Raw genomic sequence first — 25986 nt, forward strand, 5'->3', positions numbered from 1 at the left:
AACCAGTCAAATAATATCATTCTTTTTCCTTTAAAGTTTTAGGGTCACTTTCCAGTGTGAATGTGGCTACACTCATTTACACAGTTTAATTTTATGTGAATTATATCATACTTGTTCTATGACTGCTTTCTCTGCAATTAATACGTAAAATACGTTTCCACATTCACTTATCAGGATAAGAAAAAAAATTTTGCTCAGTTTTATTGTCCCAAATGCCACAGCTCGTAATTTCAACCTATATTGTAGGATTTTAGGTAGTGGCTTAATTTCTGTTTATTTCTTTTTTAATTTTCTAATGTTTTTTAAGTATTTTTAAAAAGCATGATGATTATATTGTATCCAAGATCTTTATATGACGTATATCATATATCAGTTAATTTTCCTGGAAAGCAGTGAGTATATAGTATTGTATATCAGAACTATAAGGAGTACAGCCTAATCTGTGGAAGCTGAGTGGTTAAATTGTAGGACTTCTGATCGGAAGGTTGTGAGTTCAAATCCATGCGTCACTAAGCCGCCATTTCTGGGTCCTTGAGCAAGGCCCTTAACCTCAACAGCTGCTCAGTTGTATAAATGAAATAATTGTGAGTCGTTCTTGGTAAGGGCGTCTGACAAATGGCGAAAATGTAAATGTAACCTACGAGACACCTTTAAGCCACATCCCAAGTAACTGCCTAGTAATTCCTAGAGTTGCAGTGGGTTTCAGTAATGAATAAGAAGCAAACCGAGCACGGTCTGGTGTTTAGAAATGCTTGGTTGAAAGAGCCGAATGACATCCTAGAGGCAAATTATGGACGATGACTTTTTTCCTCTTATAATGAATCCTATTTAGTTATGAGATAATTAATCTCAGTTACCAAAGGGATGCGTTTGCAATAGGGTGTGTTGGGGGGTAACTAGTTGCTAGGGGTAACAGGGGTGAGATGGTTGCTCTGTGTGTGTGTGTGTGTGTGTGTGTGTGTGTGTGTGTGTGTGTATACGTGTGCGTGCATGAGCGCGCGCCCGTGCGCGCGCGTGTGTGTGTGTGTGTGTGTGTGTGTGACGCTACCGCGACCCTCGAGTCCCCGCGCGATTCTCTACACGGGGGTTGGTTGGCTGTGGTGAGGCGCGGGGAGGATGCGAACGGGGATTTAGTTTCTCTAGCTTTTTCAGTCTGCAGCAGATTATTCCCTTTCACCAACACCAACACCCAGCAACGGATTTAGCTTCCCAAAACAAGGTAAGGGAAACAATTACTTCAAATAATCAGTTTTTTTTATATATATATATAAATCAAAATGTTAGGTTTTCATGAAACGTGTGTAACTTATAGCTTAGTTGTTTTTTTTTGTATTTTGTTTGTTTGTTTGTTTTATTTATTTATTTATTAAGAAGGGGCAGCCTGTCCCTGTCTGCAGCTCCAGTCTGATGACTTTAGACAAAAAAGCAACATGCGCATGTGCGCGTTTATTTAGTTCACAGCTTCAAACAGATGCGGTGCTTCTCATTTATTTATTTCGTTTTGTATGTATGTATGTATGTATGTATGTATGTGTGTATGTATGTATGTATGTATGTATGTATGTATGTATGTATGTGTGTGTGTGTGTGTGGGGGGTATTATTGATCTATTTATTTGTTTGTTTGTTTATTTATTTATGTTTTTGGAGATGCAGTGTGAAAGGGCAGACGTCTGGGTTAAATAGAATAATTATCGCATGACTTCTTATTTTGTTTTGAATCCAGCGGTTTGGTTTATGGTGAAAATGATCACAGGTGTGTGTTTCATTCCTTCTGGACTGCATCTTTTCGTTAAGAAATCAGGCATCAGTTTTATGGCTTTGTTTGCTGCTGAAGCAGACGGCATTCATTCATTCATTCGGGCAACTTGGCCAAGCGGCGCCAGACTGTGTTCATGCACCTTCTAATTCGAGTCAACCGAGCGTGAAATTTTAAAGGACGGCGCTTCAGATGCAGTCAAATTTCCCTCATAAAGCGCAATTTCTAAACACTGTTTGCTTAGTCACGGCAAATATTTATACACTGTAGCTCCACCTGTGTCTTATATACGTGACGTCTCGGGTACGGTGACGACGGGTTTTGTTTGTGTGCGTGTGTGTGCGTGTGCGCGCTCGCTCAAGTGACTGTTGTTTTCCCGCTGCATATTGATTTCACAATTTACCAGCGTGTTTACCGCGTAACATGCGAATCTCATGTACGCGTTACAATGTCAGATTATATTGCAGGGCATGCACATTGTAAAATGTGCATGTGTTTTTTTTTTTTGTTTTTTTTGGAATCGGCGGATTTCGCATCAGCCCATTGTTCAAGATGTTTTCCAGAGAAGCATGACTCATTGTCTGTTGATGACGTTTTGACTAAGTTGCTCGTTTACGTCATCAATTTAAACGCAATAAGTAGCCATTTAGGCATTTGTGTTAAATGACATGCATTTTGTTTTTATGAAGGGGGATGGGAATTACATTAGCATTGCAAATAAGCTTTTGAAAGAAGCACGGACACCTGCTGTCTCGAGCATTTGCATTGCCCCGTCACACACACACAAGCCTTTTCCAGACACACACACACGCGCGCGCAAACACTTCTGCAATAAGGTTTTAGTCCACAGTGAGCCGAAATTGAGGAAGCTTCTGCAGACACCCCCCTTCCCAGATCCCTTTACCATAACAAAGGCAAGGAGCCAAAATGGCTTATTGAAAAGAGAGGACAAAACCTTTAACATTGAATTGTCTGTGTGTCAGTCCGAAGGAAAAGCGCAGACTCAGACGTGGCGGCGCAATAAAACTCAAATTGCAGCACCCTCCAAAAACGACCTGTTTTTCATGTGCCGTAACTGTAGAGAAACAAGTTAGTTGCAGAAGTAATCACTTCCCAAATCGATTACACTGTAGGGTTGTATGTCTGCCTTGAGCTGTAGCCTACATTTTAACCTAAATGTTAACGCGTTTAAAAAGCTTGAAATGGGCTCGAGCTTCAGAGGAGACTCATGAAAACTAAGATATTGAACCATAAAAGAAGCCTCAGTAAAACGAGAAGAAGGAGCCTAGTGTTAAGAAGGCAATACAGCTTGACCCGGGGTGAAGCGTCAATTAACAAAATGGGCTCTTTCATCGTCATGTAGGCATCAACATAAAGAGCTATTTTTTTTTTTTTACAGGATTTTCCAGACCCTTACGATTAACTAATAAATGCAGTAATTCCCAGCAGCTAATCTAAAAGTGCCTCCAGGAACCTTGTTGCAAAGGCTCATGAACAGATCATTAGAGCATATTTTCTACTGAAATTTTAAATGTGGATTTTTTAACCAGACTATTAGATAACTACACAGCGGCTATGAGTCAGCATCAACTTAACGACACCTGCCTTGACATAACACTGACCAAGTTGAAGATTTATTCCCATCAATTATGCCATTGTTTTATTACATCAAGTTTTGATGAAAGTGCATGTGAATAGCATTGCTGAATAACACTGTTTTTAGCATTTCTTTACTATAAACTCTAATGCAATTATCTCCATGCATACCCTACTTCCCCTCCACACAAACATCTTGAGATATCTACTCTTACTACCTTTCTTAAATTGAGATCATTCATTGTGTTGTCATATTCAGGATGTTTATTTAATCTCAGTTTGCCTAAGAATAAGAAAAAAACATTTGACATGTTTAGCATGTCTAGTAAAATGGGAAAATTGCCTTGCCAATTAATTTGATATACTCTCAATTTTCCCTCCTCTAGATTTGAAACCTAACTTCTACACACGGAATAGGATGCAGAATTCCTTATTTTTTATGGGAATGCTATCTAGCACAGCTGGTTATCGATGAACTCTGTTCCATAAATAATTTAAGGAAAAAACATAGTGTTTAAGTGAAGTGAGAGAACTTTTTTGATATGGCAGCCACAGAGGTCAACACAGAGCCACTCCAAGTGGATGCAGGGGAGACCAAAGCTGAGGAGGAGCCTTCAAATTCAGAGTCATCCCCAGTTCCAACTGAGGAAACACATCCTACCACTGATGCAACCCTGACGACAGAGCCATCAGCAGATAAAGTCAAGCCAGCCTCAGAGAATATCTGGGACTCTTTTTTGAACAAAAGTGGGCTTGGAAAAGTAATGGGAGGGAAGAAGAAAAAAGAGCATAGTACATTAGCTGAAGAGGGTCTTGCAGAAGACCCAGATAAAATCTCAGCCACAAATAAGAATGATCAAATGGAGGAAGTAGATCCTAAAGACCAGTCAACTAGTCAGCCAGCAAGTGAAACAGCAACGGATGGCCAAGTTATTGAAAAAATACCAGAAAATGAGGAGGCTGTCCAAGAGCAGAAGGCATCCAGTGCCAAGCCAAAGCATGGAGAAAAGTCTAGTGTGCGTGATTTAATTCGCAAGCCTGTCGCCAAGATTTTCTCCCACAAGAGCACAGAGAAAAAAGATGGCTCAGGAGAACTATCAAAACATGGAAAGGTTCGGTCGAAATCTCTTGACAGACTGGAGAATGCTGATGCCAGCGCAGTTGTGATAGATCAAAATGAGGACCCAAAATCAACAGAAGAGGCAGATAAATCAACGTCCCAAACTGCAAAACCGATGAAACGCTGGCATTCCTTTAGGAAGCTTATGGTACAGAAGAGTCACAAGAAAAGCACCGATGAACCCAGAGATGCAGAAGGAGCAGAGGGTGTTAGTGCAGATGCAGCAGGTGACACTGAAACACTGGACTCAACTATAAAGTCAGAGCACACTGGGCAAAAAAGGTGGAAATTGAAGAGGTCATGGACCTTTCAAGGTTTGAAGAGAGACACATCACTTGCTGTTATTCACAAACCAAAGGACAAAGACTCGTCAGATAATCTCAAAGATGAGAATACCCCAGAGGCAGATCAGGGGGCCACACAAATCTCTGAAGAGTCAAAGGAATCAGGTGATGCAGAAACGCAAGTGAAGACTCATGATGATGGAGAAGAAGAGAAAGAGGCACCTGCAGCAGCAGCAGCAGCAACTGCAACAACACATACAAAAAATGTAGACCAACATGCAAATGATATCTGGACCTCGTTTAAAAACCGAGTAATTCACAAGTCAAAGAAAGCAGCAGATGCTGGTGGAGAAGAGGAAGAACCAATAGGTGAACAAGAACAAACTGAAGAACCACAGGCGAGTAAAGACTCAAGCAAGTCTGCCAAGTCGAAAAGGACACATTTCAACCGTGCTGTCTCACTAAAGAATTTTATAATGCGTAAGGGGAAGAGTACTAGCATGGATATGGGGGATGGCTCAGCTGTACAGAAAGAAAATAAAGAGGAAACTAAAGACACTGATGGCTCTGCAGACACAACTGGTGCAGCTGACCTCGCACAGTGTGGATCAGAGGACCAGGCTGCCATCACAAGTGAGAGAAACAATGGAGCTCAGGTGGGAGATGAGCACAAAAGTTCGGATGTAGAGGAGAAGTCGCTCCCAAGCATACCATCTGGTGAGCAGTCAGACACGCCTCACTTATCATCTGAGGGAAGAGACCAGGCAGAGCCAAATGTGGAACCCGAGACTAATGGTGAGAATGGCTGTTCTGGTGCTGCAACAGAAGACCCCACAGCACAAAATAATGAGCCTCCTGTCCAGGTTGATGTCGTAAAGAAAGAAGAGACAAACCAGGAGGACACCAACTCTGACAAAACTTGTGCAAAGGATGGGAAGATTCTGAATCAAGATGGGAACTGTGGTACAGGAAACGCAGTTGCTGAAAGCGGTGAGTTTGAAGCAGCAATTGACTCAAATAACAAGGCAGAATCTGGGAAGGCAGATTCTATAGTAGGATTAGGTGCTAATGATGAGTTAGAGACCGAGGTGTGTTGTAGTCCTGGCAATGGTGGGTCCTTTATTGAATCATCAAAAAACAATGATCAGCCAGATGACCAAAATGAGACCCTGAAGAGGATGTTTTACCAGGCTGCAACTTCCATCGTTCAAACTGTTTTACAGGCAGCTACTGAACAGTTAGTCAAGGAGAAGAATTTCCTGGATAGTAGTCTAGAATTCTCTCAAACAAACCATGACAATTTTACTGATGTTGATGTTGGTTTCTGTCATTAAATAGTCAATCAACATATTGTGACTCCCCTTTTCCCTTTTTATTCTGGTTATTTGTTATCAGTCCCCATCTCTATGTTAAATTGTTCTTGCATCATTGCCAAAATTAAAAGCCATTAACCTGTAATACCCCAAACACTTAAAGACTCTTCCTTAGTTTACTCCTTTGTAATGTATTATTGGTGAGAAGAAACATGGTTCCATGGATTCTGATTCTGGTCATTATAAAACCAGTGATGCTTCTTTGTGTTAATAGAGAATATCATTAAATAATTTAAATAACCATACTATAGGTCCTGACCAAATGTATATTTTTGTGTTAAGACATCAACAATTAAATTGTGTATTTTCTTATGTAAGTTTTAAGTTAGAGCTAAAAATGGTATTTGTGGTATTTTGATTAGGGCAGAAAATATTTTAGAAAAAATAAAGTGTGTAAATTTAAAATGCATTCTGTATTTGAATATACATATATATTTATTGTAATATATTTAATTTCTTCTGTTATCATTTACCAGAAAAAATGGCGGGAAACGTGTGAGGCCAAACAAAGAGGATTAGATCTCCATGGGAGTCGTTCAGCGTGAAGCTTTGCCCCCGCCCCCCTCCTCCCCCCAAAAAGAAGTAATCACACGTTTGTCATGATTCACCGTGGTGAGAAATGCAATCCATATAGCTAAAAAAAAAAAAAAAAAAAAACTTGAAAAGCAATAATTCAGTCATCAATCAGCACATTCCATTATTGTCAATGTTTTGCTTGTCTTCTAGTGAGATTTTATATTATCAGAAATGACATTCCTTTCAATTGTTAATCTCAACGATCACAGTTGTGATCATAAAGACTGTTAGTTTTATATTAATTGACATTCTGTCTGTTTGTAGTTTCCCTTGCAATAGGATTATCAGTGTGATACACATTTCAGATAACTCCAGACTGCCCCCATTGTGAATTCAATACGGAATGTGCTCTAATCTCTGTGCTTGTTTTTAGACTGTTATGTTGTGTACATGAATAAACAACCATAAAACTGTGTCAATCTCTGGGCTTTTTTTTTTATTTATTTTATTTTTTTTAATCTTTATAAAAATGAATAAATTCATAAATAAGTACAGATGTTACAATTTGGTTGCAAGTTTCCATAGTTTAGAAGATCAGGCTTTTCTGTATTGATCACAAAAATAAACCCCTTAAAGTATCTTACAATTGAGTTTATATTCATGTGATTTTAACACTACAGTTTTGTCTTTCTTAAATAAAATATCAATACTTTGAAATACACTATATGGACTAAAGTTTTTGGACACCTGATCATCACATCCATAAGTTTATGTTAAACATCCTCTCTATAAAAATTATCTTTAAAATAAATCTTTAAATTCACTCTCAATTTTGCTGCTATAATATCCCTCACCCCTTTTTGGAGGATTTGCAGTAGATTTTGAAGCGTGACTGTGGGGCCTGTCCATTTATACACAAGACCATTAGTTATATTAGGCACCAATGGCAGGTGAGGAGGTCAGGAGTGTGGTCGATGTTCCAGATTATCCCAAAGGTGTTTACTGGGGTTAAAGTCGGGGCTCTGAGCAAGACACTCGTTTATTCTTCAATATTCATTGACAAAGACTGAAGTTATTCTTTACTCATGCTCAACCAATTCAACCATGTTATCAGGGACTTTGGTTTATGCACAGTGACAGTACCATGCTGGAACATGATTGGGCTAGGCTCCCTAGAGCCGCTAAAGGGAAACTTTTAATGCTACACCTTACGAAGACATCAGATATTGCATATAGTGTGTACTTCATGTTAACAGTTTGAATAAGGCCCACATATGGCTGTGATGGTCAAGCCTGATTAAAAATAAATAAATAAAAATTTTGACTACTCAGTATACTAGCAAGGATAACCATAAAAAACAACAGCACAGTCATTAAACCACTGGAAATCAGCAGACAACAAACTGATGCCAAATGATTGAATCTAAATATACACACACTAACAACTAAACAATGAATGATGGTGCTTTGTTTCATTAAAACTCAGGGCCCCTGAAGGCCTATTTTGACCTACTTATTTGTGACAGATTTAAAATGCATGTGCATATGTATGGATTAAAAAATGTACCAGTATATCAAACAAAAAGGAAAAAAAAAATTCAAATATTATGTGATATCAGACCTTGTTTCACTGAACTTAAATCTAACTTTATCTATTGTTTTTTCCCCCACAGTTAAACTAAAGCAAAGTGTGCATTAGCTATAAATCATGGAACATTAAACTCACATTAGATACATTTCTCCTGAACAGCAGTGTTTGATCAATAAGAATCCAGACAGATGACACTAACAGCCATGAACAAACAAACAAAGAATAGCAAGCTGAAACATTTAGTTTTATATGCTCTGTATGTTAAAGGTAGCACTTGGTGTGGGGAAAAAAAAACATTCATCTTAATTAGTATAAAGTAGTGGGTTTTAATCACATTTTGTATTTCAGATGTGTAAACAAATGGCAAATGTGATTACAGTTTAAGTTGAAGAAGCCAAAATCTTTCAAATGAAAATATAAATACAAACAGGCAATACAGGCAAAATAATAACTATCAGTTCGAAACCTCCAATATTCACATCCCACATATTTATATACATCACTTATAATTCAAGATAAAATAAGTGTTTACATTCACAGACACTCGATATTTACAACACATACATATGGCATAATTTTATTCCATTTTTGACATCTCAAATTTTGTGGTCATGATTTCCTGAAAAAAAAAAAAAAAAATTAATAAATAAAACATTAAAACATTATTATAACTTAATGGAAAATGCAAAACTGTGCAAAGAGTATAATAAGATTGGACACCTTCTAAGTAATAATACAAACTATATTACATAATAATGCATACACTATTGCATAAATGCACGGTTCCCCCTAGAACAATGTTTATTAGCACTATGTAATGTGCGTAAATGTACAGTATCCTCTACTGACAGGGAATAAATTTATAGCTTGTATTAGCAAAATAATATCTCTAAGGCCATCTTATGAAAGCTGTGATTACTCAGACAAAAGCATTAAATCTCCGGTGCTCTTATTGTTCTCAGTAGAAAGAAAAATAACCAAGAGGGACTGAACAAGGTTAAGCGATGTGACGTGGCTGGATGCTTTCTTAATGTTCTACATGAGGAATGCAGAGTTCGCCCACTTCTGGCTTTACACGGTATTACATTACATTGCACTTTGAATTACTAGTGGAAGGTGACTCATTTCAGTCTTCACAAGACTAAATATACCACAGACAATTCTAATTGTTTATACTTATGAACCTAAATCATTGAAAAACTATATGTTTTCCTTGAAATTAAATGACAGATATTATATTTCTTATATTTATACATTTTTTTGTGTGCTGGTGCTATCATCTAATGATCTGTATTTGTTTAAAGACCTTTGTGTGCAATTACTTAAATATTTTTTTAACGAATATTGGCACTATTTTTCAAAATCACCCATGTACCCCACAGTGGAATAAAAAAAAAAAACATACCTCATCTGAGTCCAACAGAGGGGGCAGTGCACTGCATGTCAAAAAAAGGTACACAATCTTTTAACCAAGCGATTTTTTTGAATGTAAAAAAAAAAAAAGCTATATTGCTTACATACAGGTATATAATTTCAGAATCATGAAATGTATGAAATCAAGGCAAACTAAATACATTACCATCTATTAAGGTGTATGTCTAAGATCAAATGAATAACATCATCTCTGGTGTTCATTATAACTTACACATCAGCCATTGAAGAGGGGATGTTTTCCTCAACCCATTTCAGATCTTCATCCTGAGGAAACCACAATTATTTTTATTATTAATTTATTTATTAAATGGTACAAATGTGCATCTAAGTAATGAAGCTCCACGTGTAATGAGATATTAAAAGTCAAATGTACTGTAAATGCTTTGAGGGAAAGTTTAAAAATTCTTACCACTTTACTAGGCTTTACACTGCCATTGGTTTCTGATTTAATACCTCTCATTTTTACACCCTCTGTGAATAAAAAAAAAAAAATGTAAACTGAATGTCAACAAATAAAAGTAAAACTGCTTTCAGTAGCATGACTGCTAAAGTTTATTTTTTAATTTTACTAACAGAACCGATTACATACTAGAACGGGTATAAATATGATACTAAAGGCTTGCATTATGTTTTAAAAAAAAAAGCCTAGAACATGTTTAGATCCTTACCAAAAGCTTCATTCATTAGTTGTTCTGCCTCCTCCTCATCACTGAGCTCATCCACCAATGGGCTAAAAGCATACCTGAGGACATAAAAGAACACAACTTATAACCCAATATCTTGTCTTCTTTGTCATCCCAAAGCCTACATACTCTTAATTTTAAACATCAGTGTTCTGATCTTCAAAACGTGCTTATAGGAGAAAGCTCAAGGTTTTATCATGTTCTTCAGTTATTCTACTTGTGTAAGTGAACAGATTTCTAGCAATCTGCTTATAAGCTTTGCAACTCTGCTTGGATTATAAGCATCCAATCATGTCTAGTCAATCGTAGACGATTCTATAAAGTTTATTCAGGTATGAATGTGCCTAGTGGGCTTTAGACTACAGCCCCTACAACATTTAAATAATATATAATAATAAAATAAGCACATTTCCTTTTTATGCTTTTTAACTAAGGTGTTGGACTAACTGTCCACCAGACTCCCATTTCTGCGTACGTATATCATACATATAACATACCTTAACTGACTGCATTTTACAAAAGGCATGTTTAAAAAAAAAAAAAAAGAATCATATAATTTTACTGAAATAAATGAATGAATATGGGTTTGGGTGATAAATATCATATGCTGTCATTTATATAAAGATCTTAGATCAATTTAATAGCTGTACATAATGCTTATTTATGTTAAACCATAAAATAAAATGTTTGTATTACAGGAGGAATATAACATCTGATCACATTCTCTTTAAAGAAGTTTGATGGGTTTGACAAAATAACACATATTACAGTCAAAACTAAACTTGCAAATGTTTTATCATTTATAACAAAACAAAAACCAAAATAATAAACAGGAAAGACTGTGTGCTCAGAAAACAAAAACCTGACAATAACATATGCAGAAATTTGACTCAAAGTCTTCACACATCCAAATAAAAAAAAAAAAAAACGAAATAAAGAAGCTATTAGACTCTGTGATAACACTGTTAGATCATTATATTTGCCAAAGTTAACTAATGACATTTTAAAGTGCTTCACCTTTGGTTGTTGGCAGATGGCCTCCACAAGAACATGATGACAAGCAAGATGGTAGAGAAGAGAAAACGCCAGAATGCATCATCTATCCACATCTCCCTCCAGTCCTGCAAGAGACATGCAGTACCAGGCAATATTTTGATTACAAAATAGTCCAAGGAATTTATCATATTTAAAACAAACAGGCTTAACCGAAATAACTAAGTCAAAGTTGAAGATTACAATTGTTCTGTCAAATCTAACACTGTTTCTGGAATAGAAAAAAAAGGAAAAAACTTTTGCCTATAAGAAATTCCAATAACAAACCACACCAGATAATTATAATAGGGAATAAAGATGATAATAGCACAATGGGGTTATTATCCAATCAGCTACCTGTTGCTGTGCAGTTTTAAAATGTAAGTGCCACATCAGTGGCTGGCAGGAAAATGCTCTCGATAAATAGTCTAATCTTTTCTGTGAAACATCTAATTGGTTAAACATATCCCTGATTAGCCCTAGAGTGCATTGTGAAATAATTCTGGTGATAAAAACAACCAATTTGAAAGTAATTAAATTACTCTTACAGACTGGCATTTTGTCAACTTGAAGGTCTTTGTTGTCCAAACAATGAAAATGACTGAAGCTGCAAAAGAAATAAAAAGAGATGAAATCAGGTATTTAATATAAATGTACAGAGTAACCAAGTAAGATTATACTCTTTCAAATCATCTCACCTATAACTGCGAAGATGAGGGTGTTGGTGAAGTGGCGGTAAAGGGAGAGTTTAACCACGTTTCTCCTAAGCCGCAAAAGCTTCATGGTCTGTGCCAAGCTTATGAATATGTAACTCAGAGTCAAGGAAAATTTTTTTTTAACTAAATCATACATTTTATTTATAATGCTGAGACCAAAAAAACATTCATTCATCGATTACTAATGCTACACTCTTTTCCCTCAAAGCTTTGCATTGGCAAGGGGGGCATTAAATGCATTAACTGAAAACTTGTGTTTGAAAAAAGAGGGAGAAAACAAAATGGAGCAAACATTTCAGAAAAGAAAGGACAATTTAGAAACCCGCATACAGAAGCAGAATAGCATAGCCATTAAAAAACAAGAGCGAATTTAAGGGGCACAAGAAGACAAACACAGACATTGTGCAATGCAGGATATCCACCAGCAGAGGGTAGAGTCTAGCACAGCCAGTGGAATGGCAGCCAGCAATACAAGGTCATCTTCAGCCTGGCGGGATAATACAAATCAAGGATAGAGAAGTAAAGAGAGTGAAAAACAAAGAAGAAGAAGTAGCTCTTTGACACCACCACCAGGTAGTTGTGAACACAAACACTCACAGTTCAGACCAAGCCAACAAGTAAGCAGTGTACAGTTTGCAAAATAAGCTTAAAAGAAATGTTATTTTGTTGTGAAAAGTGCCATCAAAACAGAGTCTGGATGCACTGTGTGAATGAACTCTGCACTGATTTATAGTACAAGTAGATCATTTACATTGTCACGATCATGGCATTATATTGACAAATCATCTCTGATATTTTTCATTCTTTTAAAACAATAGTGAGTGTTGTAAGAGCTTTAGATCATTGTGTAATAATAATAAAAAAGGAGCTGCTATATGTTCCTAAACATAAAAATAAATAATGCAAATCTGACCCTAATGCAACTGTCAAACAAATAGATTCAATAGATGGCTAAGGACAAAGGATATCCACCACACAATGCAAGAGTCAGTGACAGCCAGCACAATGTCACACAGTAGTCTGCTGGAGCTCCCTTGCTCCTGTGAGAAAAACAGGTTTGCTTTCAGCAACTTGAACAGCAGCACCACATTAGCATCCATAAATTGTTGAATTTAAGCAGAGATCAAGATGAAAAATCTTTTCAGAGTGCATAAAAACTTACAATTTCTTGCTGTGCTGAAACTTAAAAGGGGGCTGCTGAGCATGACGGTCATATTACATTTGTAAGCATTACAGTATATTAATCTAATTAGCGTAGTATGTGACTTGTCTACTAAAAAAAGTAGAACTTAATAAATAAAAATACATAACACAAAAGTGACACACTACTCACAGAGTTGACTCTTAAAACTCCTTCGACCACAGAGAAGCCAAGATAGAGCAGACCTACTCCTACCACCCTGTGCAGCAATGCTCCAAGCCTTGGTCTAAAAAATACAAAATAATCATTCAATAACAAAGTTTCTGTGATAAACACCCCTATACTGTACCTTGACAATGAAAACGTTTCCAACTGATATACGTGTATATAAATATATATACATACACACACACACACACACACACACACACACACACACACACACACACATTATATTATATAATATATTATAATAATATAGTATTCATCCCCCTTAAATATTTCTACATTTTGTCACGTTATAACCACAAAATTAAATGTACAACTAGAGACCTGTATTAGAGGAATGGGACAACATTCCTATTTCTAAACTTGAGTTATAAAAAGAAGAGGGAATGCCACACAGTGGTAAACATGGCCTTGTCCCAACTTTTTTGAGATGTGTTGATGCCATGAAATTTAAGATCAACTAATTTTTCCTTTAAAAATGACACATATTCTCAGTTTAAACATTTGATATGTCATCTATGTTGTATTCTTAATAAAATATTGAATTTTTTAACTTCCACATCATTGCATTCTGTTTGTATTTACAATTTGTACAGTGTCCCAACATTTTTGGAATAAGGTTTGTATTTCTTTGGAGTCTCAAATCTTTTGCAGCTTCTAATAGGTTTACTTTCAGGATTGATTTAGCTCCATCTATCTTTCCATCAACTCTGACCAGCTTCCCTGTCCCTGCTGAAGAAACGCATCCCCATAGCATTATGCTGCCACCACCATGTAGGTTAAAAAGTTAAAATTTGGTCTCATCTGACCATAGCACCTTCTTCCACATGTTTGCTATGTCCCCTACACATGGCTTGTGGCAAAATGCAAACAGCACTTCTTATTATTTTTGTCAACAATGGCTTCCTTCGTGCCACACTTTCCTAAGACCAGATTGGTGGAGTGCACAACTAATAGTCATAGTCCTGTGGACAGACTCTCCCATCTGAGCTGGGGATCTCTGCAGCTTCTTCAGAGTAACCATGGGCCTTCTGGCTACTTCGTGGATCAATGCTCTTCTTGCCCGGCCTGTCAGTTTAGGTGGACGCCCACGTCTTGGTAGGTTAGCAGTTGTGCCATACTCTTTCCATTTTTGGATGATGGATTAAAGAGTGCTCCGTGAGATGTTCAAAGCTTGGGATATGTTTTTATTACCTAACCCTGCTTTAAACTTCTTCACAACTTTATCCCTGACCTTTCTGGTGTGTTCTTTAGTCTTCATGATACAGTTTGCTCACTAATGTTCTCTAACAAACATCTGACACCTTCACAAAACAGCTGTAATAATACACACAGGTAGACTCTAATTACTAATTAGGTGACTTCTTATCTGGATTTTATTTAGGGTTATCAGAGTAAAGGGTGCTAAACAACCCAGCCATTAGGGGGGCACAAGCCAGTGTACTCTTAGTGCCGGTCCCAAGCCCGGGTAAATGGGGAGGGTTGCGTTAGGAAGGGTATCCAGCGTAAAACATGTGCCAAATCAAATATGCGGATCACAAATGAGAATTTCATACCGGATCGGTCGAGGCCCGGGTTAACAACGACCGCCACAGGTATCGTTAGCCGACAGGGTACCGGTGGAAATTGGGCTACTGTTGGCCGAAGGAGGAGAAGGAGAGGAGGAAGGCGTCTACAGAGACGGCAGGAAAAGGAGCAGTGTAGGAGAGTAGAGGTTCGGGTTGGTACTTTAAATGTTGGTACTATGACGGGTAAAGGGAGAGAGATAGCTGATATGATGGAGAGGAGAAAGGTAGATGTGTAGTGTGTTCAGGAGACCAAGTGGAAAGGGAGTAAGGCCAGGAACATTGGAGGTGGGTTTAAACTGTTTTATCATGGTGTGGATGGGAAGAGAAATGGTGTAGGGGTGATTCTGAAGGAAGCGTACAGTAAGAGTGTAGTGGAGGTGAAGAGAGTTTCTGATAGGGTGATGATCGTGAAGGTGGAAGTTGAAGGGATGATGATAAATGTCATCAGTGCCTATGCTCCACAAGTTGGCTGTGAGATGGAGGAGAAAGAAAGATTCTGGAATGAATTAGATGAAGTGGTAGATGGTGTACCTAGAAAAGAACGATTGCTGATTGGGGCAGACTTTAATGGGCATGTAGGTGAAGGGAACAGAGGTGATGAGGAGGTGATGGGTAGGTATGGTTTTAAGGAGAGGAATGTGGAAGGGCAGATGGTGGTAGATTTTGCTAAAAGGATGGAAATGGCAGTGGTGAACACGTATTTTAAGAAGAAGGAGGATCATAGGGTGACGTATAAGAGTGGAGAAAGGTGCACACAGGTGGATTATCTTCTGTGTAGGAGATGCAACCTGAAGGAGATTGGAGACTGTAAGGTGTTGGCGGGGGACAGTGTAGCTAGACAGCATCGGATGGTGGTCTGTAGGATGGTTTTGGAGGCGAAGAAGAAGAGGAGGAAAGTAAGGTTTGAAAGAAGAATAAGATGGTGGAAACTGAAGGAGGAAGAGTGTAGTGTGAGGTTCAGGGAAGAGGTCAGACAGGGGCTTGGTGGTGGTGAAGAGGTGCCGGATGATTGGGCAACTACTGCAGGAGTGATGAGGGAGGCAGCTAGAAAAGTACTTGGTGTGACATCTGGAAATAGAAAGCAAGACAAGGAGACGTGGTGGTGGAATGAGGAAGTGCAGGAGAGCATTAGGGGAAAGAGGTTGGCAAACTAGAAGTGGGATCGACAGAGTGATGAGAAAAGTAGGCAGGAGTACAAGGAGATGCGGCAGCAGGTTAAAAGGGATGTGGCGAAAGCCAAGGAAAAGGCATATGAGGAACTGTATAAGAGGTTGGACACTAAGGAAGGAGAAAAGGATTTATACCGATTGGCCAAGCAGAGGGACCGAGCTGGGAAGGATGTACTGCAAGTTAGAGCAATAAAGGATGGAGAGGGAAATGTGTTGACTAGTGAGGAGAGTGTGTTGAGAAGATGGAGGGAGTATTTTGAGCAGCTGATGAATGAGGAAAATCAGAGAGAGAGAAGGTTGGAGGATGTGGAGTTGGTGAAGCAGGATGTAGATAGGATTAGTAAGGAGGAAGTGAGAGCAGCGATTAAGAGGATGAAGAATGGAAAGTCGGTTGGACCAGATGACATACCGGTAGAAGCGTGGAGATGTTTAGGAGAGATGGCAGTGGAGTTTTTAACCAGATTGTTTAACAGGATTCTGGAAGGGGAGAGGATGCCTGAGGAATGGAGAAGAAGTGTGCTGGTACCGATCTTTAAACATAAGGGAGATGTGCAGACCTGCAGTAACTACAGGGGAATTAAGTTGATCAGTCACACCATGAAGTTATGGGAAAGAGTAGTGGAAGCCAGGCTGAGAGAAGAGGTGACCATCTGTGAGCAACAGTATGGTTTCATGCCGAGGAAGAGCACCACAGATGCCTTATTTGCTCTGAGGATGTTGATGGAGAAGTAAAGAGAAGGACAGAAGGAGCTGCATTGTGTATTTGTGGATTTAGAGAAAGCGTACGACAGGGTGCCGAGAGAGGAGTTGTGGTATTGTATGAGGAAGTCAGATGTGTCAGAGAAGTATGTGAGGGTGGTGCAGGACATGTATGAGGACAGTGTGACGGCAGTAAAGTGTGCAGTAGGTACGACAGACTGGTTCAGGGTGAAGGTTCGACTGCATCAAGGATCGGCCCTGAGCCCTTTCCTGTTTGCAGTGGTGATGGACAGGTTGACGGACGAGGTCAGACAGGAGTCTCCCTGGACTATGATGTTTGCAGATGATATTGTGATTTGTGGTAAAAGTAGAGAGCAGGTTGAGAAGAGCCTGGAGAGGTGGAGATATGCGCTGGAGAGAAGGGGAATGAAAGTCAGTAGGAGTAAGACAGAGTACATGTGTGTGAATGAGAGGGAGGGCAGTGGAGTGATGCGGTTGCAGGGAGAAGAGGTGGAGAAGGTGGAGGAGTTCAGGTACCTGGGGTCAACAGTGCAAAGTAATGGAGAGTGTGTTAGGGAAGTAAAGAAAAGAGTGCAGGCAGGGTGGAGTGGGTGGAGAAGAGTGACAGGAGTGATTTGTGATAGAAGAGTATCTGCAAGAATGAAAGGGAAAGTTTATAGGACTGTGGTGAGACCTGCGATGTTGTATGGATTAGAGACAGTGGCATTGAGTAAAAGACAGGAGGTGGAGCTGGAGGTAGCAGAGCTGAAGATGTTGAGGTTTTCGTTGGGAGTGACGAGGATGGACAAGATTAGAAATGAGTTTATTAGAGGGACAGCACATGTAGGATGTTTTGGTGACAAGGTGAGGGAGGCGAGATTGAGATGGTTTGGACATGTGCAGAGAAGGGACATGAATTATATTGGTAGAAAAATGCTGAAGATGGAGCCACCAGGTAGGAGGAAAAGAGGAAGGCCAAGAAGGAGGTTCATGGATGTGGTGAGGGAAGACATGCAGGTAGTTGGTGTAAAAGAGGCAGATATAGAGGAACAGGGTGGTATGGAGACGGATGATCCGCTGTGGCGACCCCTAATGGGAGCAGCCGAAAGAAGAAGAAGAAGAAGAAGAAGAAGAAGAGTAAAGGGTGCTAAACACATAGGCACAGCACACTTTTCAGATTTTTATTTGTAAACAAAATCTTTAACACCATGTATCATTTTCCTTCCACTTTACTTTGTGTAGGTCTATCACATAAAATCCAGTCTGTGGTTAGTACGTGACAAAATGTGAAAATATTCAAGGGGTATGAATACTTTTGCAATGCACTGTATATATAATGTGTATGTCAAAATTAACACTTTAAAATGTGCTAACGCAAATATAAATAAATAAAGTCACTTACTTGACAATACCATAACCCAAACTGGCAATTATGACAAGTACTCGAGCCAGAGTTCTTTTCACAGCTGATAAGACCTCAGCAAAGACCACTGCACCCTGGACTACAAGAGAAAACAAAAACAGGAAAATCTTTAAAGGCCACGATTGACTGCTCAGTGAACCACAAAGAGAATTTACTCAAATTATTAGTTCTGTAATTTAGCAACAGGTGATGTAATTAGCAAAGAAAATATGATTTTTGATTCTAGACAGTCATTTGATGTTGTCAGTAACAGTTTGGGAATGCTATAGGGTTGGTTATAGGTATACGTATCTTCACATGCTAACTTGTCAGGTCGAACCTAATAGTTACAAGGCTTTAATATGTCTCCAGCTAAACATAGTGTACAAGTCAGCACACCCTTAAATATGTTTGATTGTTAACTCTAGAACAGGTTTACTGCTATAACTACCCTACATTTGACTTATAGAAAACTTGGATTTAAAAAATGTTCATGGAATCAACAATTAGAGAATGTGGATGTACCACAAGCACAAATCTAGAGGTTGCTCATCTTGTAAGGTGGCATACTACAGCGAAGGACCACACCTACTTTCACATTTTTGTAGCATCCAAAAAGAGAAACTCATGTCTGTAAATTAAAACAACTGTAAAATACCATTTTATTATTAGCTAAATGTTTAAATGGGTGTGCTGTGGATCACTGCATTTGACAGTCAGCTTTCTACACTACTTTACTTTTAACAAATTGGTTAGTAAGCAGGCAGTAAACTATGTACTTTTAAATTTCTGTCAAATGGCATTAAAACGTATATCTCATTAACTTACTTTTGCTGTTAAATTTGTTTCGCTAGTCTATGATGTCTTGCAATTACAATCATTTTTAAGCCAGGAAAACTGGGTACATTTCAGTCACTTTTGAAGGTTGATAAAAACATGGTTTAATAATGTTTAAATATAAAATTTTTATTTGTATAGCACTTTTAACAATGTATACTGTCTCAAAGCTGCTTTACAGAGATAAAGAGATTAAAAATATATTAGCATATAGTTAACTATCAAGCTACTATTAGTCCATAAGTGCATGGACACTAATTAAGATCAGTCCATATCAACTCAAAATGGTTGTTTCTTGATTTCAAAATTCAGCAAATAAAATTTTGTGCAAATCACAAATATTAAAATCTACTAAAATATGAATATTAAAAAAAAAAAAAAGTCAAACTGCAATGTATACAAAAAATGATCTCTAACTAAATATATATAAGGAAATCTTCACTTGTTGTTTCTATGATATTGCATAGCTGTGCTAAAGTATTTCAGGACAAACTTCTCAGGTGTTCAGAATCATAGCAGGGCTGTATTTGACTTGCAAAAACAGATTTGAAACTTGTCGCATTATTGCACCTTAGATTCTACTGACAAACACTACCTTCATTGTGAACAGTGTAGATATTGCTTCTGGTCTTATTTAGTTATACAATTCCTTTACACCTTCCCGTGGGCTCACCACCTGCAGGAGGGACCGTAAGGGACGGTGCTGTGAGGATTGGGCAGCAGTCGAAGGCGGGGGCCTGCTTAGACTGCTGCCCCCGCGACCCGAATTACGGATAAGCGGGAGAAAATGAATGAATTAATGAATTCCTTTACACTAACTAGTACAAAAGTTCTAGTACTATTGGCACCCAACTCATAGATCTGTAACAAGTATGTACCAAGTTCACTTAAAAGAAAAAGTACCAGCAAACTTATTCATAAACCCAATATTATTAGATAACAAAATGTAGAACGTAAAAAATATAATTTCACTTTTAAATAATTAACACACAGATAACCCAGACTGACAGGCTAACCTCCTAGCCTGCTAACCCCAGGAAATCCTTTCATATTATAAATGGTCTAAGTGCCTTTATTGCACTGTCTTGATGTCTTATGACATATACAGTATAAATCACCAATTTACACAATATCTGATTTATATATAATAAGTTATTTAGTTACCTTGCTACATGCAGCAAACCTTTGGCTAGCCCAATCAAGAAGGAGACTTAACTTACACTGTCCATATTGAGAGTCCATTTCCCCTGCTCTAATACAGCACTGAGCGGCGGAATGGATATGGATTTCACAGAGGGTTACTACTTCCCATCTGAGTGTACCATCGTGTGACGTCAACTAACTAGTTCAAAGGTTCTAGTACTATTAGCACCCAACTCATAGATCTAAAAAATTGTTGGTGTCATCAATATGAAAGCAATAAAAACATATTCTGCAACCTCAAAGTATGTTTAATATAGAGCTAAATTTGCAAGGATTATGGGAATGCCCACATTTGAATTGAAAAACAATTTATCATCTTGACTACTGCAACAGCCATGACTGTGTCCATTTATGCTCTGTGTATGCTTAAATTCTGAAGTACAAAAAAAAAATCATGCCCTTATGTCATGTCCCTATTTCACTAATGTGACGTTTAATGACAGCAAAAGGCAGTCTGAAATAAATGATGAATAAATAAATCTGGCATCTTTATAATGGTTTGATAGGCTGTTACCTGAAAAACCATCGTAGCGGATGCTTTGAAACTCTGCGTAGTAGACAGCCTTCTCCAACATGCCGAGGAAAATGACGCCTCCTATCCAGAACTGGATCCTTAAAAGGTCTCTCCAATAGCACGCAGAAAGTGCAAGCCACAGAACACCCATGACCACGTAAATAATGCACATCACCATATAGAACTGAGGAGGGAATTGCATAAAATATTATAAAAGTTTAATACAATAAGGGTAAACAAATTACTTTTTAGATTTGCAAAAAAAACCCCTCAAAGTTTAAAGAAGAAAGCAGTTGTCATTTAAAAAATATTTTTTTTAGACTTACAATCATCAGAGGCCAATCTGTGGCTGAAATATACTGATAAGGGCCCCGCATGTTGACTTCCACTGTTGACAGAGTAAATGTACTCAGCAAAAGTCTCAACAAACTCATGTTACTTTGTTTGATTACTCCTTGGTTATCTTTTGTGTGTCTTACACTTAATGCTCCATTTTGTCTGTACATTTGGATTTTCAACGCGCAGAATGAACATGTACGGGCTGTCCTCCCAGGTCTGTGCCACTCTGTCGTGTGTAGGGTTCTGGCACAACAGAAAATTTGGTTAAATAACAAAAAATCTCAGGTTAGAAAAACCTCTGGATTTTTGGTAAACTAATTTACCTGATTGAGAACTGACAGAATCTTGTTTTTGTTTTCCACAACATTGCTTGACACCTTGGTGTTGTTTTCTAAAGCCTGCAGAGACAGAAATTATTATCAAGCTCAGTACTTTAGAAAATAGTCTGTAAATAGAGTTGTGTAATGTGACTGCAAATATTCAGTCACTGAGGAATTATTGTCATACACATACTTTTGATTAACAAATTCATTTTGCTTATTTGCAGTATAAACATAATAGTCCCATAAAAGCTCCATGATATATCATAAACTAAATTATAGGAAAAACTGTGCTAACAGTCTCTCTCTAAATATTATATATATATATATATATATATATATATACACAGTGAGGAAAATAAGTATTTGAACACCCTGCTATTTTGCAAGTTCTCCCACTTAGAAATCATGGAGGGGTCTGAAATTGTCATCGTAGGTGCATGTCCACTGTGAGAGACATAATCTAAAAAAAAAAAAAAATACAGAAATCACAATGTATGATTTTTAAACTATTTATTTGTATGATACAGCTGCAAATAAGTATTTAAACAACTGAGAAAGTCATTGTTAATATTTGGTACAGTAGCCTTTGTTTGCAATTACAGAGGTCAAACGTTTCCTGTAGTTTTTCACCAGGTTTGCACACACTGCAGGAGGGATTTTGGCCCACTCCTCCACACAGATCTTCTCTAGATCAGTCAGGTTTCTGGCCTGTCGCTGAGAAACACGGAGTTTGAGCTCCCTCCAAAGATTCTCTATTGGGTTTAGGTCTGGAGACTGGCTAGGCCATGCCAGAACCTTGATATGCTTCTTACAGAGCCACTCCTTGGTTATCCTGGCTGTGTGCTTCGGGTCATTGTCATGTTGGAAGACTCAGCCTCGACCCATCTTCAATGCTCTAACTGAGGGAAGGAGGTTGTTCCCCAAAATCTCGCAATAAATGGCCCCGGTCATCCTCTCCTTAATACAGTGCAGTCGCCCTGTCCCATGTGCAGAAAAACACCCCCAAAGCATGATGCTACCACCCCCATGCTTCACAGTAGGGATGGTGTTCTTGGGATGGTACTCATCATTCTTCTTCCTCCAAACACGTTTAGTGGAATTATGACCCAAAAGTTCTATTTTGGTCTCATCTGACCACATGACTTTCTCCCATGACTCCTCTGGATCATCCAATTGGTCACTGGCAAACTTAAGACGTGCCTGGACATGTGCTGGTTTAAGCAGGGGAACCTTCCGTGCCATGCATGATTTCAAACCATGACGTCTTAGTGTATTACCAACATTAACCTTGGAAACGGTGGTCCCAGCTCTTTTCAGGTCATTGACCAGCTCCTCCCGTGTAGTTCTGGGCTGATTTCTCACCTTCCTTAGGATCATTGAGACCCCACAAGGTTAGATCTTGCATGGAGCCCCAGTCCGAGGGAGATTGACAGTCATGTTTAGCTTCTTTCATTTTCTAATGATTGCTCCAACAGTGGACCTTTTTTCACCAAGCTGCTTGGCAATTTCCCCGTAGCCCTTTCCAGCCTTGTGGAGGTGTACAATTTTGTCTCTAGTGTCTTTGGACAGCTCTTTGGTCTTGGCCATGTTAGTAGTTGGATTCTTACTGATTTTATGGGGTGGACAGGTGTCTTTATGCAGCTAACGACCTCAAACAGGTGCATCTAATTTAGGATAATAAATGTAGTGGAGGTGGACATTTTAAAGGCAGACTAACAGGTCTTTGAGGATCAGAATTCTAGCTGATAGACAGGTGTTCAAATACTTATTTGCAGCTGTATCATACAAATAAATAGTTTAAAAATTATATATTGTGATTTCTGGATTTTTTTTTTTTTAGATTATGTTTCTCACAGTGGACATGCACCTACGATGACAATTTCAGACCCCTCCATGATTTCTAAGTGGGAGAACTTGCAAAATAGCAGGGTGTTCAAATACTTATTTTTCTCACTGTATATATATATATATATATATATATATATATATATATATATATATATATATATATATATAAAAACAGAAAGGGGTGAATGGAGAATCCAGAAATTAATGGACATCAGCTATAAATATAGCAATGAAGTGGAAAACTATGTTGCAATGAACCATTTTGATATCGAAGCAAATATTTTCAGTTCTTCTATAATGTCCGCATGTGACTACAAACAGCATGAAAAGATAAGAAATTTTTGCAATATGCCAACTCATTAAAATTACTTTTACAATTACAGATAACTATAGTTGCTTCTGCCGTCTTCATACATTCAGATGGTTACATTCAAAATCTCTCATGATCTCCCATACCTCTGTGTCTCTCCTTTTTCTCGCTGATTCAGATGTTCCCTAAAACAAAAAAGCTTTCATTCAGCAGCTCATTTGAACAAGACCGAATAATGAAGTTTATTTAAAGATGTTTAATCTGATAAAGTCTTTGCAATCAGATTAAAACTATTTTTCTTTCTATACATCTATAGCTCACCTTTGTTGGATCATTCAGAGCTATTATCTTGGAATTTTGCAATGCCAACTGTAATAAATAAATGTATAAGAAACAAGTCAAATTATTACAAAAATAGACCACCTTGTATGCAGACTATACCAATACTTATAATTATAAACAAAAAGGTTATCATTAATAATCCTGTAAGAGTCACCTATCAGGCTGCTGAGATTATAGAAAGTGGTAAAAGTGTTAATCTGCACATAATAAAACAATAGCTGCATTACCACATTACTGGTCATGTGTTGGTGGCATTCAACGGTTTTATAAGCGTGGTTGATATAGTAACCGCTATCGCCACTCTTAATCACTGTGTTCCCGTTAAAGTACAATAATGCTTTCTGAGGCTGTAAGACAAAAATCACAGAAACAAATAAATTGTGACACACTTTAAAAGTATTAATAAGTACTCATTTAATGAACATAAACTGTAAGAGAAAATCTTAAGGGTGTACTGACATCTAGGCCAAATGCCTCTTCAAAGCACCGGGTGCTGCGTAGATGCCACGATATACTCAGGTTAACCTTAGGATTGCATTCTTCTTTTAGCCCTGAAACAGCAGATTAAATAAAATAACCACTTACATGTTATCTGTGTATTTAATGCTTCATGTTGTTTTTAGGAGCCAGATATTTCTTTTGACTGTTCCCAGGAAAAGTGTGTGGAGCAAAGTGAGATCATAATGACTATATACTTACATTTGATTTCAACCTGAGAGTTATTAAACATTGTCTTTGAGAAATAGAAGTAGTTTTGTGTCTTTACTGTTTCCTGCAAAATCAGAAAGAGCATTTCAGCATGCCACAGATACGGATCATATGAGTGTGAGAAGAATCCCCAGCACCTCTTTACCCACCTACAGTATGTACCAAGTTCACTAATATAATTTCGCCTTCAAATAATTAACACCAGTAGTGAAGTAGTTCACAGATAACCCAGACTGACAGGCTAACCTCCTAGCCTGCTAACCCCAGGAAATCCTTTCATATTATAAATGGACTAAGTGCCTTTATTGCACTGTCTTAGTGTCTTATGGCATATACAGTATAAATCACCAATTTACACAAAATCTCATTTATATATATTAAAACGTTATTTAGTTACCTCGCTACATGTAGCAAACCTTTGGCTAGCCCAAACAAGAATTGACTCAACTTACGCTGTCCACATTGAGAGTCCATTTCCCCTGCTCTAATACAGCACTGAGCGGCGGAATGGATATTAAAATGAAGATCAATGTAAGCAGGGTATTTCTCCGATTTGGTGAGAATAAACGGCGAAGCAAAAAAGTTGCCATTTTCTATGAGATTTTAATGACAACTTCACCGAGGGTTACTACTTCCCATCTGAATGTACCGTCATGTGACGTCAACCGGTAGGCGGGGCGCATTTGCTTTCAGCGTGTACAAGGCGGAAGTGCTGCAGCATTTGCATATATATATATATATATATATATATATATATATATATATATATATATATATATATATATATATATATATGCAAATCCTGCAGCTAAATATATATATATATATATATATATATATATATATATATATATATATATATATATATATATATATATATATATATATATATATATATATATATATATATATAAACTGTTTACTCTCTGAATCAAAAGAAGAATTGAAAAAGAAAATAATTGTGTTGAAGTGAACGGCTTTTAACAATACCTTTAATATGAAATTGAACATATTAATAGTGATAAAGGCTTATGAAATATATATTTCCTAATGACCTGTTTAAGCAAGGAAAGGAAAATGAGTGGCCTTGAGGAGACCTAAATGAAGCCTGTTTAATAGATAGATCCAAGAGAGCCAAGGTTTCAACTTATCTTAGATTCAACTTAGCATCACTGTGGGAACATGGTGGGAAAAGGGTGATTTACAAGGCACATATGAGCAAAGACAAAGCAGATCATCACATATGAGTTAT

The 25986-nt window shown here is 37.8% G+C and overlaps 2 protein-coding genes and 1 long non-coding RNA gene across 4 annotated transcripts; 1 reads left to right on the forward strand and 2 right to left on the reverse strand.

Moving 5' to 3' along the window:
* The first annotated feature begins 704 nt into the window (after positions 1 to 704).
* LOC310729933 (uncharacterized protein) lies at positions 705 to 7120 on the forward strand. The gene is made up of 3 exons (XM_083548599.1): positions 705 to 1219; positions 3741 to 5748; positions 6608 to 7120. The coding sequence occupies exons 2-3, from the start codon at positions 3897 to 3899 to the stop codon at positions 6628 to 6630; spliced, it is 1875 nt and encodes a 624-aa protein (XP_083404725.1). The 5' UTR covers positions 705 to 1219; positions 3741 to 3896; the 3' UTR covers positions 6631 to 7120.
* A 2-nt stretch (positions 7121 to 7122) lies between these two features.
* Positions 7123 to 25422, reverse strand: LOC310729935 (transmembrane protein 87A). 2 transcript variants are annotated; one of them, XM_083548607.1, is made up of 21 exons: positions 25187 to 25422; positions 24726 to 24798; positions 24486 to 24577; positions 24254 to 24373; positions 24006 to 24053; positions 23831 to 23869; positions 21527 to 21601; positions 21344 to 21446; positions 21191 to 21252; positions 20865 to 21048; positions 18311 to 18410; positions 13437 to 13530; positions 12526 to 12590; positions 12086 to 12198; positions 11936 to 11994; positions 11373 to 11476; positions 10341 to 10414; positions 10082 to 10143; positions 9884 to 9936; positions 9644 to 9674; positions 7123 to 8857 (listed from the first exon to the last, which is right to left on the reverse strand). In XM_083548607.1, exons 1-21 carry the CDS (start codon positions 25322 to 25324, stop codon positions 8816 to 8818), a joined length of 1731 nt encoding a protein of 576 aa, XP_083404733.1. In that variant the 5' UTR covers positions 25325 to 25422; the 3' UTR covers positions 7123 to 8815. The 2 variants fall into 2 exon arrangements, with proteins under 2 accessions (XP_083404733.1, XP_083404732.1); XM_083548606.1 differs by lacking the exon at positions 12526 to 12590 and adding an exon at positions 13076 to 13143 and having other exon boundaries at positions 25187 to 25421.
* On the reverse strand, positions 18545 to 20085 carry LOC310729957. Its single transcript, XR_014534702.1, has 2 exons — positions 19963 to 20085; positions 18545 to 19804 (listed from the first exon to the last, which is right to left on the reverse strand). It is a non-coding gene; the product is annotated as an uncharacterized lncRNA (long non-coding RNA).
* Positions 25423 to 25986: the final 564 nt, after the last annotated feature.

The sequence above is a fragment of the Silurus aristotelis genome, assembly GCF_946808225.1.
Source record: "Silurus aristotelis genome assembly, chromosome: 8".
NCBI classification, from domain to species: domain Eukaryota; kingdom Metazoa; phylum Chordata; class Actinopteri; order Siluriformes; family Siluridae; genus Silurus; species Silurus aristotelis.